We start from the raw sequence: 15,000 nt of genomic DNA on the forward strand, positions 1-15,000 counted from the left end.
TCTCTAAATAAAACTCACAGTGCTTGAAAGTACGATTCGTTGGTTCCCATTAGCTGCAGCCCAGACGGAATTGCATGGTGCTGAAGTATGGAATGGTAGTCATGTTGGTTCAGTGTTCCTTTCACCCGTAATAAGTCTCCAAACTTTCGTGTTGTGAAACAACCTCAAACCATTGAGCGTCCACCTACATGTTTGATTGTGGGTGTGAGGCGGTATACTAACATCTCTCCTGTTCCATGTTCTACACACGTTTTTTATGTTAGAGTCAAAAATGGCAAATTTACAGTCATCTGTCCACAGAACTTTTATCCAGAGTCTCACTGTCCAATTCTTGTATGTTTTTTAATTTACCTAGTTTTTCGCATACAAACAGGCGCTCTCTCTCTCTCTCTCTCTCTCTCTCTCTCTCTCTCTCTCTCTCTCTCTCTCTCTCTCTCTCTCTCTCTCTCTCTCTCTCTCTCTCACTAAGTTACAGTATTACTTTCTGAAAGTATACAAATGTCACCAGAACATTGTATAAAAGAACCTGTTGTATAAAACATACTGTATAATGTATTACAATATGCTACATTATCGTCCAAACTACGTTCTAACAGAATACAATAACAACAATGATGTTTGTTTGTATAGTTAATTGTTTTATTCGAACATTTTTTATTATTAGCTTTAAATTATGTGGAGCATCTGCCGTATTCCTGTGAATGAGCTGTTACTATAGAAACAGCACCGTAGAACAAGCTCATTAATATAAACCTATGATTTGAATTCTAGTCGTAACTACTTTCACTGCTGCCGTGATAGAAAATACGTTCTGACCAGACAGATTTGCAAACTGAACAGCCCCGTGGATTAAAACAAACAGCAACCGTCACTTCTCCAAGAATCGATTTCGTGTCCGATCTCGAGTATTTAGACCTCGAAGACAATTTTCTCGTGCAAGAGTGAGATCTTTTTATTATTGCCTTATTTATCTTGACAGTCTAGTTCTTTTCTGACATACACTGAGCCTGGGCACATTTACCACACATGCTTGTGCAACACATTTCTGCCTACTAGATGAGCTCATCGGGAGTGTGAGAGTGTGCCAGCGCTGGTCCCACACACTGGCACTTTAGTGGACTTGAGTGCCGAGAAAGAGTACAGCTGGTAACGTGAAGCTAATTATACAGTATGAAGCTCAGCCTCTCGCTATCTCTTTGTTTAGATGTGACATTGGGAGTGTGACTGATAGTGTGCATGCTGCTGGCCCACATACAGTACACACAGCATGATAGCAGGATGCATGTCTAGTGACAGTAACGACCCTACATACCTGCTTCTCTGTATCTCTCTTTCTCTCTCTCTCTCTCTCTCTCTCTCTCTCTCTCTCTTTCTCTCACACAGAGTACTGACTTATGAAGACTTACAATTCTCCAGCACTGAGATGTCGAGCTCAATGAATAGAGAGCCGTAGGTGACAAGACACTCTGATTAATGCTGAACATTTGCATGTTTATTACACAGACTAAAAATAACACTGCTTTTGTATGTCTGCGTCTCTAAATATAAAGGAGATAAATGAATAATCAAGAAGTTAATAAGTTAAGCGGTCATTTGAGCAGTGAAGGATTTGGTGAGCTAAGGGTAATGAATCCAATTAGAGGTGCAGATCGGCACGTAGTGGTAGTCTGATTATATATAGCACGACCTTCAATGTGTGACAGAGAGTGAAAGAGTGAGAGAGAGTGAGAGAGAGAGACAGCAATAGGAATCTGGGTCACCGCGGTAACCGTGGAAATCTTCATTACTCTGTGTATTACATAAGTACAGTAAGATATAAAGCATGACTTTAGAGAACTTAGCGATAGGGGGGGGGGGGGGGGATGTGTGCGGGGCGAACCAGTGTGATCCTGTTATTATTATTTTATAGGTTTTTTATTTATCTTGAAGGTTATTTTTTGTTTGTTTGTTGTTTTTTTTTTTTTACATTTGCATAGCTGTACGAATTGTGGTCTAGTTCTTACAGTTGGTTCCAGTTATCACTTACGTTATATCGCCTGAAAAACAATGGCTCACTCGCCAGCCTTGTTTTTCGTTTTGTTTGTTTGTTTTATTTATTTATTTATTTTGTTTGCTTGTTGGTAAAGTAATACAAATGTAAAAAAAAAATAATTCAACGAATGCAACGAAAAACTGACTGTAGAGACTCCTTCATAAACAAATAAATAACAAAACAAAACAAAACAAAACAAAAAAACCTACAAATTCATTGCAGAAAGGCCAGACCATCATTATCAGTACATGACCCTTTAATCTGTTTCTAGGGACCGGCAGCCATACCAGGACATACAGTTAAAAGCCTATAATAAAAGTAACATATCAAAACATACGTATTCATAAAAACTTTAAGTTGCTCGTGAAGACGGAACAAATGTCCTCTTTGACATGCCTCAGATATGAGATTCCAGATGTGCTGCGCTATAATAGGTTTTATAGAATGCACAATTTCCTAATCCGACCCTCGTTGCTCTTTCCTCTCATCCTGCATTTCCTTCTTCCGTTCTTCTCCGCTACTTAACGTCAGTCTGGCTGAAGCTTGTCGGCCAGGAGCCCGTCGTCTTTCTGCTCGTAATATATGTCCATCACGAGTTGTCACCATAACCTCCTTTTTTCCAATTTGTGATCGCTCTTCCCGCCTCGTCAGTCTGCTTCCTTGAGGGTTTCAACTCAGATGCTTCGTCTATGGTTAGAGGATGGAGCCTAAATGAGTTTCTTGTTTAAATTCATGGTGCGTGGAGGAGAAAAGTTTGTGTGCCCTTGCAGCCATTGCTTGGTGATAAGTACTCCGTCAAGAAGCAAACAGCGCCTCTGGGAGGAATTCGGTCTCCGGCGTGCTAATATTTCCCTCTCTCGCTTCTCGATGTGCCCACCCGCTAATAAATGTCTCGCTCTGAGGAGGAGGAGGGAGAGAGGAATAGCGCGAGAGGATAACCGAGAGACAGTAGAGTTCGCCATAGACACACCCCTCTCCTCGTCGGCGTCCTGTCCCAGAGAACGCTCAGAGATCCTAATGCGAAGCAGTGGCTCAGGAGAACATGCCGGAACGCGTCCATGCATGATGATGTGGATGGCACTCAATGACAGGAGGCTTACAGACGCCCTACTGGAGCACACTGTGAGACTAAAAACCTTAATAGCCTGGTGAAGAGAGATCAAGTCCTCTGAGAAACTCAGGATGGGGTCTGACAGTTCGCAGGTCCTTCAGCTAGAGAGTCCTGGTGCAGAGGAGCAGCCTTAGAAGCTGTCAGCATCGCTAATCTTTTCAGGCTTTGGCTGTGTGGTGAAAGCTGAGACTAATTAAACTTCCATGAAGGGCACAGATTATGTAAGGAGGCTCTGATGCGATGCCAGGCTTTGTGGTAGCATATAGACGGCATGTGTGACCCATATGGATTTGCGTAAAAGCGGATGAAAAAACGTGCCGTTTCCTGAAAATCATCCCATTGTTTGGATTTTTCTTCTCTTTGCTCATCATCTCAGGCTTTGGTTCTGTGGTGATGTTGTGGATTGTGGAAAATCTCCAATTGGAAATCTTTGATGCTGAAGCCAATCCTGGTTACACAACATCATAGTGTAGTGGCATCTCACCAGCTTGTCGCTGATCATTTTCCTGTAATTAAATGATACCCGGGGTTGCTCAGGTGTTAGGTGCTGATCTGCTCAGGTCTGTAGTGATGTCTGGGATGAAGTAAATTTCTCCTGAGTTCTCCTGAAAATTCATTGCAATGCCAGTGCGGGATCGGTGTGGCTGGATTTCTGTATCTGTGCGCAAATATATTTGTGAGTATGTGTGCTAGCGAGAAAGCAGGAATGACAGAAGCTGTATTTAGGCTTTCTGAGCCACAGCTCCGCTCTAATACCCCCGGCCCACGACGGCTGATCATAGCAATTACCGGGTTCTTGAAGTTCCTGCCACTCTCTCACACCTTCTCATTATCGGGGTTGATTCTATACATGTGTGCGAGAAAGCGTTTGCACTCGGAACAAGTCTAAGCTTCCTGTTTATCCATCTCTTTCACTTTTCCCGTTCGTTTGAAATCTTTCCTTGCTTTCCCAAACTCGTTTTCAAGGAGTATGCCACTTTCCCATGAGCAAAACCTGAAGACTTTAGATGTGGCTGCACTATGTGTGTGTGTTCCCAGCGGCTGTCCCACACTAGCATATGGCTGTCAGACTGCTACAGCTGGAGTCCTTGAGCAGTAGCTCTGCAGCGCAGGCCTTGGAGACGACGGCCCGTTATTTCAAAGAGGCTTCTGTTGCTTCTGAAAAGGTCTCTTTTCTTAGCGAGAGAATATGCAACCCATCTCAATTACCAAAGTCTGCTTTAACTGCTGGAACTTTCTACACTCTGTAATCGCAACTGGGTGAAAAATTATTTTCCAGAGAAAGGTTTTTTTTTTTTTCTTCTTCTTATTCTTCCACCTCGCTCGCTTTCCCTTTTTTTTGTTCTCAGCGTAATAAATCTGAGAAGAGAAATTCTCCCGTCTACAGGAGTGCAAAAAAAGAGAGCAAGGAAGGAAGAAAGGATGTGTTTTCTAAAATAAAACAAATAGACATGAGCTGCCGTTGTGTTTAAGAAGCCGTGCCTTGGGATAAAACACTATTTGGATGTTTCAGAAGGTCAGGACTGTTTACAGATTATGTACTTGTCTTTAATGCATGTAGATCAGGACCTTGCTTTGAAATTGTATTTTATTTTATTTTATTTATGGCCATTGCATTTTCATTCCAAAAAATATTTCTGTTTTTGAAAATTTCCAAAAGAACTGGATCCAGTTGGAGACAAACAGTTGATCACAGTGTCTCCGGATGCAGTAGTATTACATTTCTTAAGTGTCCTGCTATAGAGCTTTGACTTAAACTCTATTGAACCCCTTTGGGATAAATTGGAATGCTGACTGCACCCCAGGCCTCCTCACCCTACATCAGTACCTGAATTTACTAACACCCTTGTAGCTGAATGAGCACATATATAATTGTGGATCTGTACTTGAAGTAACACATTTTTCTTGTAATGTTTATTTTTTCGGTCTGTTTTGACTTTTTTTGGTCATTAGTTACAGCTTTAATTTGGAAATCCTGCCAAATGACCATGATATCAGCTAATTGTGCATTACACTGATTCTCAGGTGCTGATTTCTCTTATAGCCATTTATAATCTAGCATAACCTTATAGCCACTGATCAGGCATAACTTTATGACCACTTTCTTAATATTATGTTGGCCCCTATTTTGCTGACAAAACTGTTCTGGTCTATCGAGTATTAACAGCATTAACTTTTTTTAGCAATATGAGCTACAGGAGCTCGTCTGTTGGATTGGACCACACAGACCAGCCTTCGCTTTCCACGTGCATCAGTGAGCCTCGGCGGCCATCACCCTGTTACCGGTTCAACACTGTAGCATCCTTTTTTGGAGCACATTTTTTGAAAGATACTGTCCACTGCAGACTGGGAACATCCCACACGAGCTGCAGTTTTGGAGATGTTCTGACCCAGTTGTCTAGCCATCACAATTTGGCCCTTGTCAAACTCCCTCAAATCTTTACGCTTACCCATTTTTCCTGCTAATATATATATATATATATATATATATATATATATATATATATATATATATATATATATATATATATATATATATATATAAAAATAAAAATAAAAATATATAAATATATTAGGGCTGTCAATTGATTAAAATATTTAATCACGATTAATATCATGATTGTCATGAGTTAACTCACGATGAATTGCAACTTGATTTTTTTGTTTTGTTTTGTTTTGTTCTAAATGCACCTTAAATTAATACTTTTCAAGTTTTTAATACTCTAATCAACATGGTCATTGACAAACACGGATGCTATATGCAAATGTATGTTTATTATTAGTGAAACCAAAATTAACATAGAGCACGAAGACAAAATATTCATGTAAATGTTTTAAAGTAATTATGGTATTTTAAATTCCGTAATTCATCAGGACACCAAATGGAACTTTTGGTCTGTTTCCAAACATCAATTTTTGTGTTTGATTTGAGACTTTATTTATTTATTTATTTATTTATTTATTTATTTATCTATTTATTTATTTATTTATATCTGAGTAACAAACGGACGTCATGAATATATATATGTGTTTCAAGCGATAAATAAAACATAAGCAAAGCTTAATCTTTTTGCAATGTTTTCTCTGAGTCATTAAACACTGGAAATTTAGGCCCGAATGAAGATTCAAATAAAATAATATTGAATTAGGCAAGACTTTACCTTGAGGATTAATCAGCGGTGACACGGAGCATTTTATCCTCTTTGTTTATGGTCTTGTGATTATAAAATAGCAGCTGTGAAAAAAAAAAAGCATTTGTGTGTGGGTTCATGTACGTGCTTTACCCGGCTCGTTCTTTATAGCTATCTGATTCTACACCAAGTGCAGGTGAAGATCCATTTTCATTTGTTTTCGTGATGTGTCACAGATATTTTGTGAGGTCACTGCTGTAGTAGCACCATGTGATATTTTCTGAGAAGACAGATTACATACTGCTTTGTTTGGATTGTTGTTAAATGAGAGCTTTCAGGTCGTGGGTATTTTGGGTTGTCTGTTAGTGCAAGGACATTTGCTCGCATCCTATAGTATCCCTGGATACTGTTTGTCAAGTAAATGATGCATTTCTCATAATAATAATGATGATAATAATAATAATAATATTAATAATAATATCTTTAAAATAAGTGAATTAATAAAAAAGTTGAATGTTTCAGAGATCTGCCTTTCTGGTTTTATGCCTACTTTGGTTTAATAATAAAAGAAAAATACATAAATAAATCATAAAATTGCAGCAGAATGGACTTTTTTTTTTAATTAGCTTATTTCTGTGCTTTAAAGCTCCGGCTTTGTTCCAGTCGTTGTTCCAATGCTGGTGCTTTGAAGTGCCAAAAAATTAGCTTCTGTTCTACTGTTTACATATTTTATGTGCCAGTTAAAAGAATTTCGTGTTCTCTTCAAAGCGTGGCTTATTATTTATGTTCCCGCACTCTGGAAATATTCTCCTGTATGAAACGGGAAGCAGTGGTTGAGGTTCTGAGCCAGCTTAGCACTGCAGTGGCGTTGTAAATGTAAGTCACCTGCGTATAAAAGCATCGGCCTATTTTTATGTGAGCGTAATGAAAATAGGCCCTTTTTTTGCTCTTAGCATTTGCTTTGCATATGTACATGGTAATGTAAGGCTTGGAATCGTGACCTGTTTTTGATGCATTCGCCAGCAGGCTTGCTCTGATGCTGCTCCCAGGCTCATGCTAAACAGGTTTATTATAGGTGGATGTATGAAGGCGTTATAGACCCCTGAGTGAGAGACTTCATTGTGACGCCAGACGCCTCCTGGTTGCTAAAACATAGCGGGGGGACTAGTTTAAGCACCAGAATTAGTTTTTTCGAAAATGTCCTTTTTGGTGTAAGAATCGCAAAGGTGTTCATAAACACATTATTCATTCGTTTGTTTGTTTGTTTTTACCACATTCTATTGAATCAGACACACTTTTCCGAGCCAACAGAGCATGGTTGTGGCTGCAGGTGATTATAGGAGCTACGCCTCATTGGTCTCAACTATAAGTGCATATCAGTTAACTTGACTAAGAATTGAACTTGCCGTTTAGCTACTATGCCTAATATACATGGCTTTAACTGTGTAACCTAAAGGAGCTCATGCAATAAAGATTTTTTCAATTTTGAACAACAATATTTTAAGCATCCAGAGGCATTCAGATTCTCTCGCTGTAGCATAAGCATATATAGTTTTTTGTGGTACTGTTTAGTTTTATAAGGAAATTAGCTATTGAGCATTTTAGCGAATCTGCCCAAGTCTTCCATAGACTTCAACTGTCACACTTTCTCCCTTTTTGTTACCTATAACATAAATTACTGTTTGGAATTGTTTGATGTTTTGGAAATCTTTGTACTGATTCAATGCTAAAGTCATTAAATGTATACCGCATATAACAGAACATATACAAGAGGGTAAAGGGCCTTGATCAAGGGTCCAGCAGTAGCAGCTGCTGTGACCTTCTGATCCAAAGTCCAATCCCTTAACCACTGAGCTACCATCTCCTCCTTATTGCTACCATAATGAAATTTTTTTTTTCACATCCATTGCTATCGAAATCAAGACATTTATCTATTCATGCATATAGTTGGTGGGTGAATCGAACAAATAACAGTTTCTTTTGTATGAAAGTCAACCTTTATTGTCAAATACAGATATGATATGAGTAGAACATATCATTTAAATGTCTCCGGCATTGTTCAGAGGGCTGTTTCAAATGTGGGGACAAGCCATATTCGGCCCTCAGGCCGTAGTTTTGGGACCCCTGGGTTAGATGGTGTCAGCAGTAGCATATTAAAACACTTGTTCTATTTCAGACACGTTTTCATTTCTAGTAACTAAATACACAGAGATTTGTGCTGTTGATTCATCACATAAACAGATGAAGTGTTTGGAAGGAGTCTTCAGTGGATGTCGTAAAACTCTCCGGGGCATGCCTTATTGGGAAACAACATCACGTTTCCTCGTGTTTTACTCTTTAAATTGAGGGACTTTATGCTCTGTGTATTATTAAGGAGTGTTTTGTAGCCTTGTGCACTTCTTTAACCCCCAGCTCTAATCTGCCTTCAGCACTGTACTAAAGGCTTTACGAGTGCTTAGACCTCTATTTTGTCTGCCGAGACTTTTCGAAAATGCTGAACGTGCGAAGGGCACGCAGGGGCCACAGACTGTTTGGGGTGCTTACCAAAACCTGATTCTGTTGGGCAAGAGAATAATAATCTGCTGCAGTTTATATGCGAGACAAAGGGCTGTAAAAATGGCGTGAGAGCCAGGGTTCTTAAAAACCGGCATCTTTATTGACTGTTTGGGTTTTTATTTTCTGGGAAAAACAGAGGGACAGAAGGCTGCTTTGTGGCTGATTTATCAGGAGGGGGTTGTTGTGTGTATAATATTGAATGCATTGATGTATCTGTAATGAATCGGGACTCTTGCAGGGAGCAGATAGGAGGAAGGAGTCTAATCCTGGAATAATTACAGTAATGTCAGCACTGCAGGTAGCCTAAGTGGAAAGCACACACACACACACACACAGTGAATGTGGGACTCACACGTACTGTACAGACCAATAAATGCACATACACGTCCTGCAGAATGATGCAGCACAAGCAATTACAGAAACGCAGCGAACGTGTACCAGAAGACAAGGCACCTACTTGTATGCAAAATGAAACTATAATGCGGGAAAACAAAAGCATTCACAAAAACCACATCACCTCTGTCAACGAGCAGGACTTAAACCCGGCATCGTTGCGTTTCTTCTAACCAGCTCTTTCATCATCCTGTATAAGTATAGGCGCATTGTTTTCCCTAGCCCGCACCACTAACATACAAATGAGCCACTTTGTTGCTCTAATACGATGTTGTCTCCCCTGGAGAACTTCACACGTCCACACGGGCTGCTGTTCGTTCACTTTAAATAAAAAAAAGAAAAGAAACATCCCTTCAAAAAAATAAAAAAAGCAGAGAATTGATTGGGAAATAACGAGCCAGTGATGAAAAGGTTTTTCAGCTCTGCTCAGGAAGGCAGCATGTCGTGCTGTTTGCTTATGGTTCAGTTGTTTTCGCTCTCTCTCTCTCTCTCTCTCTCTCTCTCTCTCTCTCTCTCTCTCTCTCTCTCTCTCTCTCTCTCTCTCTCTCTCACACACACTTTCCCTTGTTCTCTGCTGGTAGGTCCCTGTCCTCCTAACTGCACTTCCTAATGAACTTACAGTGTGGCTGAACTACACACTCTGATGTTCGTATTTCATATCTGCCTCTGAATTATTAACTAAGTAACTCCCTTTTTTGTGGGATGTTCTGTGCTGCTCATCCAGCGCTCCCTCCCACTGTCCTCTTTTATCCCTTAGAAAGGCCTCCTGGATAGGATGCGGATGTTGGCTTAGATTTGGTTTGAGTGTGTTTGTCCACATTAGTGGTGGAGTGAGTTAGTAATTAAAGGGAGTGATCGACATAGCAACAGCATTAGGAATCCAAAAACCAGGAAGCATTGCATTTTTATCCCCCTTCTTTCTTCCGTTGCCATCCCACCCTCCTTTCTATGCATTCATGCGTTTTCTTAAGGCATCATGCTAACAATTGTCTTTCTGCACCCAGACCTGAACGCTCCCAGCCCATGCCTGAAGAAGACGTGCGAGTTCGGGAGCTCGTGCGTGGTGAAGAATGGCGAGGCAGTCTGCGAGTGCTCGGAAACCTGCCTCCAAGCCTCCGACCCCGTGTGTGGCAGCGACGGGCAAACCTACACCAGCCAGTGCCAGATGAATGCCATCGGTTGCACGTTGCAAAAACACATCCAGATTAAGCACAAAGGACCTTGTGGTGAGTCAATACACACACTCAACCTCTATACTCCCATACACACTCAACCTCACACACACGCAGACCCGAGCAGCTCTACACCGTGCAGCACTCTTCCTAAATCTGCTCATTGAGTGATCAAGGGCTTGAGGGCGAAAAGCATTCGGGACAATCCTAAAGATTTCTAGTGTTTAGAGCAGTGAACTCAGTAAGTTACGAGCTCATTAATCACTCACACAAGCCCTGAGCAGGAAATAATTAGAAGTAATTGGCTGCAGTGAGATGACCAGTGAAAGAAAATCGCCCTCTCATACACAATTTAAGTTCATAATCATTATGTCAATCTCTGTACCAGAGATCGCACTCAGCTGATTACACTTCTCAGCTCTGTATGAAACGAAGTGCAGTCTATGAACATAATCAGGAAAGACTCTTTGATAACAAAAGACACTTTGCTTCATTGTTATTTTTTCGTCATTTTTAACTTCGATTTTTACTTTGTAAAATTCTTTTTTTTGCATTACCCACAATGCCTGCTAATAGGGCTGTTGTGGAGACCAGCCGGGTCAATGCCATAACTCATAACTCCACATCATACTGTTTAGCTTCATTGCACTCTGGGAGTCCATTGTTTGCAGTCTCTACTGTTCTCTACTGTATATATATATATATATATATATATATATATATATATATATATATATATATATATATATATATATATATATATATATACAGTGGGTAAGGAAAGTATTCAGACCCCCTTAAATTTTTCACTTTTTGTTATATTGCAGCCATTTGCTAAAATCATTTAAGTTCATTTATTTTCCTCATGAATGTACACATAGCACCCCATACTGACAGAAAAACACAGAATTGTTGACCTTTTTGCAGATTTATTAAAAAAGAAAAACTGAAATATCACATGGTCCTAAGTATTCAGACCCTTTGCTGTGACACTCATATATTTAACTCAGGTGCTCTCCATTTCTTCTGATCATCCTTAAAATGGTTCTACACCTTCATTTGAGCCCAGAAATTTTTGATTATACTGATTGGACTTGATTAGGAAAGCCACACACCTGTTTATATAAGACCTTACAAATCACAATGCATGTCAGAGCAAATGAGAATCATTAAGGTAAAAGGAACTGCCTGAAGAGCTCAGAGACAGAATTGTGGCAAGGCACAGATCTGGCCAAGGTTCCAAAAAATTTTTTGCTGCACTTAAGGTTTCTAAGAGCACAGTGGCCTCCATAATCCTCAAATGGAAGACGTTTGGGACGACCAGAACCATTCCTAGAGCTGGCCGACCGGCCAAACTGAGCTATCGGGGGAGAAGAGCCTTGGTGAGAGAGGTAAAGAAGAACCCAAAGATCACTGTGGCTGAGCTCCAGAGATGCAGTCGGGAGATGGGAGAAAGTTGTAGAAAGTCAACCATCACTGCAGCCCTTCACCAGTGGGGCTTTATAGCAGAGTGGCCCGACGGAAGCCTCTCCTCAGTGCAGGACACATGAAAACCCGCATGGAGTTCTCCAAGATGGTGAGAAATAAGATTCTCTGGTTTAATGAGACCAAGATAGATCTTTTTGGCCTTAATTCTAAGCGGTATGTGTGGAGAAAACCAGGCACTGCTCATCACCTGTCCAGTACAGTCTCAACAATGAAGCATGGTGGTGGCAGCATCATGCTGTGGGGGTGTTTTTCAGCTGCAGGGACAGGACGACTGGTTGCAATCGAGGGAAAGATGAATGCGGCCAAGCACAGGGATATCCTGGACGAAAACCTTCTCCAGAGTGCTTTGGACCTCAGACTGGGCTGAAGGTTTACCTTCCAACAAGACAATGACCCTAAGCACACAGCTAAAATAACGATGGAGTGGCTTCACAACAACTCTGTGACTGTTCTTGAATGGCCCAGCCAGAGCCCTGACTTAAACCCAATTGAGCATCTCTGGAGAGACCTAAAAATAGCTGTCCACCAATGTTTACCGTCCAACCTGACAGAACTGGAGAGGACCTGCAAGGAGGAATGGCAGAGGATCCCCAAATCCAGGTGTGAAAGACTTGTTGCATCTTTCCCAAAAAGACTCATGGCTGTATTAGATCAAAAAGGGGCTTCTACTAAATACTGAGCAAAGGGTCTGAATACTTAGGACCATGTGATATTTTAGTTTTTCTTTTTTAATAAATCTGCAACAGTGTCAACAATTCTGTGTTTTTCTGTCAGTATGGGGTGCTATGTGTACATTCATGAGGAAAAGAAATGAACTTAAATGATTTTAGCAAATGGCTGCAAAATAAAAAAGAGTGAAAAATTTAAGGGGGTCTGAATACTTTCCGTACCCACTGTATATATATATATTTACACCCTATCAGGCATATCTTTATGACCACCTGCCTAATATTGTGTTGGTCCCCTTTTGTTGCCAAAACAGTCCTGATTCATCGAGCATTAACAGCATTAACATATTCAGCAGTTTGAGCTACAGGAGCTGATCTGTTTGATCGAATCAATGAGCGCCCATGTCACCAGTTCACCACTGTTCCTTCCTTGGACAATTTTGATAGATACTGATCACTGCGGACTGGGAACATCCCACAAGAGCTGCAGTTTTGGAGATGTTCTGACCCAGTCGTCTAGCCGTCACAATTTGTCCCTGGTTAAACTCAAATCCTTACGCTCGCTCATTTTTCCTGCTTCTAACACATCAACTTTAAGGAAGAAATGTTCACTTGCTGCCTTATATATTCCACCCACTAACAGGTGCCACGATAAAGAGATAATCAGTGTTATTCACTTTGCTGGTGATTTTGTTATATATTTTGTCATAACGGTATGCCTGGTCGGTGTACAGAATAATGCCTATCATTTGTTAGTTTGAGCTCATTAACTGTGCTAGCAGTGTCACACTGTGATATCAGATCCGCAGATAACCACTGACTAATTGGAATGAAGTAAAAACAGCAAAGACCAACATCTAAGCACTAAGACCCCCACTATAAACACTTTAATATGAACATTAAATGTGTGTCGTGGTGAAGTTTTCCGTCATTGCTGCCACAGCTTGTTATGAAAGAGTGCAGAAATGGCACACAGGGAGCACAATGATAAACCCAGTGCACTTGTGGACTGCAATCAACACTATACTAGACTTTTCCAGCCGTATGCGGTTCTTCCCTAAACTGTTATCTCAAATTTAGAGGAACCCATCTTTATTATGTCTTTAAATGCAGTAGTATCCAATTTTGCCTTTACTTAAACGACTCCCGAACCTGTTCCAGCATGACAATACACATGTGTACAAAGTGAGCTCCATGAACATATGGGTTACATACGTTGGAAGGGGCAGATCTTAATATACAGCTTTGACTTCAACTTGCACCCCAGGCCTCCTCACCCTACATTCGTACCACACTTTTACAACACTCATGTGGCTGAATGAGCACAAATCTCTATATTTTGCTATATTTTTTTCTTGCTTCTGACCTTTTAATGAAAAGATGCACTCAAGTTAAAATTACCGGGCAGAATTCTTCAGAGCAATTGTTTGCATGAGTCATGTTTTTGTAGCACAAAGCTGAATGGGCAGCACGTTCTTCCGAAATGATTGTTGTGCAAGTTCCCTTTTGTGTAAAAAATACGTTTTTGTAAATCAGAGGCACGTTTTTTTTTTTTCTTGTGTACGATAAACATATGCCAGATTGCGTGATTTCTTCCTTTTTTTTCCCTCACGTCTTTTATCAGGCCAAGAAACCAGGCTAATAATGTTAAACCTGAGAGTATGATCACTGCTCTATAATAATCTTATGGCTTTGTGTTTGCATGTTTTTTTTATTAGTGGTTTTGGCCTGCCATGTGTGTGTGTATGTGTGTGTGTGAATGTGTGTGAGTGAGTGAATCATTGAGTGATGTTGTCACACCATGTCTAAATTAATTTGCCCCTCCAGTAAATGGCAGTTGGTGTCGGGCTGTGTGTGTGTGTGTGTGTGTGTGCCTGGGGTCATTTGGCAGCAGTGGAGTTTATCTGAACGTGCTCTACCCAAAGGGCATTGCTGCTCTTTATCCGATCAACGCTGCACTGCTATACATACACCATCAGCACGTAAATGACAAATAGATTGTAATATTTCTCTCCTTAGTACCGGAGACAAGCACATCTTCAGGGCCTGCAGTGGGGATTACACACACAAATAGGTTTGGATAGAGGATGCAGTGCTCGAGACAAAGACACACAGAAAGAGAAAGAGGAAGACCGGCTTTCCTGATTTGACCTCAGTGTGAATCCTGTGCATCATCAAATCAATCCAGATCTAATCTAAACTCCAATAAGCAGAAATTTTCCCAGTTTATTTCCGGCAAATAAAACAACCATGGATTGCTTCGTCTTAAACCAGCACTCCATCCGGCAGTCTTGAATTGTTTGTTTTTTTTCTGTCATTTTTCATTTCTAAAATTGGAAACTCCTGTATATGGCCTATAGAAATAACCATTCCTTATTATTAATCTCTTTTTTTTACATTTCTTTTCCTGACCGAGTTATGGTCTGGGCAGGTCCATTTATCATTCATG

General features: G+C 40.4%; 1 protein-coding gene across 12 annotated transcripts in view; it reads left to right on the forward strand.

Moving 5' to 3' along the window:
* The window catches only part of agrn (agrin), a 253,929-nt gene that overhangs the window by 162,527 nt on the left and 76,402 nt on the right, over positions 1-15,000 (forward strand). For all 12 annotated transcript variants that reach the window (XR_014538003.1, XR_014538004.1, XR_014538005.1 and 9 more), the window contains one exon: positions 10,228-10,449. Coding sequence is in view for 9 of the 12 variants with exons in the window: in XM_083569686.1 (XP_083425812.1) it covers positions 10,228-10,449 (222 nt within the window). In the remaining 3 variants the exon portion in view is untranslated. The remainder of the gene's footprint in view (positions 1-10,227; positions 10,450-15,000) is intronic.

This window comes from Silurus aristotelis, assembly GCF_946808225.1.
Source record: "Silurus aristotelis genome assembly, chromosome: 19".
NCBI lineage: Eukaryota > Metazoa > Chordata > Actinopteri > Siluriformes > Siluridae > Silurus > Silurus aristotelis.